The sequence below is a fragment of the Rhagoletis pomonella genome, unplaced genomic scaffold, assembly GCF_013731165.1.
Source record: "Rhagoletis pomonella isolate Grant_MI unplaced genomic scaffold, Rhpom_1.0 Rhpom_scaffold_00004, whole genome shotgun sequence".
Classification (NCBI taxonomy): Eukaryota; Metazoa; Arthropoda; class Insecta; order Diptera; family Tephritidae; genus Rhagoletis; species Rhagoletis pomonella.
This window is the reverse complement of record NW_023458558.1, coordinates 41,998,093-42,000,834: the sequence shown is the minus strand read 5'-3', so window position 1 is coordinate 42,000,834 and position 2,742 is coordinate 41,998,093. Positions and strand designations below refer to the sequence as shown.

The following is a 2,742-nucleotide window of genomic DNA, read 5'->3' as shown; positions in this document are numbered from 1 at the left end:
GTTTGTCTGCAAACCAAGCTTGACAAGGGATGACGGAAAGTCGTTCCAAAATAAATCATTTTATTTGTTACTCAGAAATGAATCGGTTGGTTTTAATTTTTATTTTTTTGCTCGGAAAATAATGGTTATTTTTTGAGTTTTATTTTTTGCTCAGAAAATAATCTTTATTTCTTGAGTTTTATTTTTTGCTAAGATGAAGATGTAGAAGAAGATGGTTATTATGTTTTGAGCAAAAAATAAAACTCAGTTAATAACGATTAAAAAGTGATTTTTATAATAAAAGTTATGACCATTACGGTCCCAGGTAATTTTCCTTTTTTACAACATTAATCGCAACCAAAAACAAACGAAGCATCAACTTTGTTTCTGATGCGCTGATTGCTTTAGTGATGCGTTTCGATAACTTTTCGGATGCGTTTTGGAAGCGTATACGTTGTCAATGTGGTTGTTCACGCTTACCTTGTTATCAGGTTATCTGGTTAAAAATAATTTTTCTGTAGTGTTGTACAACAACAAAAACAACTACGGAAAAATTATTTTTAAGCAGATAACTTGATAACCAGGCAAGAGTGAACAACGAAAATACTTTGCAGTTTGGCGTTATGGAACACTATACATTGTACTGATGCAAAGCAATTGACATTTTGGAAGTCAACCTTGATTGTATTGTTTTTAACATTTTGACTGCTAAATTTGTATGTGCGTACAAGGTTGTGCTTTAAAATTGCGTTCCCTAACTAGCAGTTGTGTTCCCTAGCTCGCAGGAAGTTGCAATAATTTACAGGAATTTACCAGAAAGCGTTACCCTACCCGGTACTCTGGCTTCTCTTGCCTTTTAACAGTTTTACGGGTTTTAGCCCAGAAAAGTTGGGGAACGAAACTAATATTAGCCAATCAAATGGCAGCCAACTGTACAATATAGACGCAGTTTACATAATCAACGTTTAAACTGGCACTGAAAAACTCGCCCTAAATACTGAACATAATTCTCGTTTTCATGCAACCTTCAAAATAACGTATTTAACTTTGCAATTACTTTACGTCCCGTTATAAGTGCGTAACGTTTTGCTCTCTCTTTTTTTCTACCATTATTCGGTGCAAAACACAGATGGCGCGCCGCTTTATTTCTCATTTCTTGATTTTAACTTTCGTAAACATTTACGAAACTGCTACAAAAGCAAGTCGCTTAAAATCTATTTGCTTGCGTGTTTGAATTGAGACAAATGTAGACCGTGGGAAAAGTGTGTAATCAGCGGAGCGCGACTAGTAGCGTATTTATTTAAGGTTCGGTTAAAATGTGGCAGTTCTAAAAATAAACTGCTCCCGTTTAACAAGATATTGTGCTCGTAAACAAGTGTGATAAGCCCCAGCACTCCTATTATATAATAATAAAAAGTTAAATATTTACACACAAAATAAATGTCGCACGCCCTGTCTGCTGATCCGCCGCAGCCAACACTTAATCAAGTAACTGCCCAGAAATATCTACCCACGCCTCATAACCAACAATCTCAGCAGCAATTGCCAACATGTACCTGGGCACTGAAGTACCCAGAATTGCAGAAAGCCTGTTTTTTGGCACGCATATGTGAGGAGAGGCCTCCTCTCCACTGTCAGCTGCGCAATGTATCTGTTATCCTACAAGAGGGGCCCACCTGTGGGCTCACTGCACTAAGCATGCTTGTGGGCGGGACTCCTACAGCACACGAGCTCTTGCAGGTGGCAAGGGAGCTCCAATATACCAACAATGGCGAGATGTTTAGTGCACAAAATTTATTCAAACTTATATGTGATACTCTTGAATCGGCAAATTGCACGGCGGCCTACGCGATAAATACATTAAAAGAAAGCACGAATGCTACGTCGACGGCGAAAACGATTGCCAAGGAATGCAAGAATGTGTTGGCGGCAGCGGAATGTGAATTGCATCAAGGTCCACTCGACTGTGCCAAGGTCAGAGCAGCACTAGAAGCAGGCGCTTGTGTTTTTGTTCCGTATCCTTTTCAAACGAATTTTATTACAGCGTTGGTAAGCCGTTAAGGCATTTGTAACATTTTAAAACGAAATGTTAAGTTACTCCTTACATAATTTTTAGAAAATAGGTTATTACATTTCATTCGAGATTTGTTTTTCTTTCTGCTTGTATTGTTTTGTTTTTGTATAAAAGCAAAAGCATTTGTTTTGCAACTTTACTAAACAGCTGATTTGCGTTTGGCAATCGGTTTGACATTTGATAGACGTCGGATTGACATTTGCGCTTATTTTTGCTTGTATGATCTTTCCACCAAATTGTCGGGAAGGACTTGCTAATTTCTGATTATTAATATATTTTCGTCCATAAAGAAGGGTAAATTGGTGCAAAATGACAACCGAAGAAGAACAAGTAAGTATTTAAAAAGATTTCTGTAAATTCCATTAACTAACCTCACTTTTTGCCGACTAGATACAAGTGCTGCCGGTGAAGGAACCGCTGGACCTCATTCGGCTCAGTCTGGACGAAAAGGTGTACGTAAAGATGCGCAATGAACGAGAACTACGAGGACGTTTGCATGTAAGTAAAAAATTAACACTATAGCGGTTCCTTTCGGCAGAAAAATGTTTCCTTCTCATCATGCTTCAATAATTAATATCATTATTGAATCATGCCTTCTCATAGCGCACAAATGCTATGAAAAGGGAAATGAAAATTTATTTCTCTAACGGGTGATTTTTTTGAGGTTAGGATTTTCATGCATTAGTATT

The 2,742-nt window shown here is 37.6% G+C and overlaps 2 protein-coding genes across 2 annotated transcripts in view; both read left to right on the top strand.

The window, feature by feature from the left end:
• Positions 1 to 1,180: 1,180 nt before the first annotated feature.
• On the top strand, positions 1,181 to 2,128 carry LOC118737571 (UPF0692 protein CG33108-like). Its single transcript, XM_036468152.1, has one exon. It carries the CDS (start codon positions 1,420 to 1,422, stop codon positions 2,038 to 2,040), a length of 621 nt encoding a protein of 206 aa, XP_036324045.1. The 5' UTR covers positions 1,181 to 1,419; the 3' UTR covers positions 2,041 to 2,128.
• Positions 2,100 to 2,742, top strand: part of LOC118737573 (U6 snRNA-associated Sm-like protein LSm3) — a 1,699-nt gene continuing 1,056 nt past the window's right edge. Inside the window, exons 1-2 of the mRNA XM_036468154.1 lie at positions 2,100 to 2,383; positions 2,444 to 2,551. Coding sequence (XP_036324047.1) covers positions 2,363 to 2,383; positions 2,444 to 2,551 — 129 coding nt within the window. The 5' untranslated portion in view covers positions 2,100 to 2,362. The remainder of the gene's footprint in view (positions 2,384 to 2,443; positions 2,552 to 2,742) is intronic.

What these genes read in the sequence shown, in the direction of transcription:
- LOC118737571 (XM_036468152.1), top strand. Translation starts at nt 1,420, where the DNA reads ATGTCGCACGCCCTGTCTGCTGATCCGCCGCAGCCAACACTTAATCAA.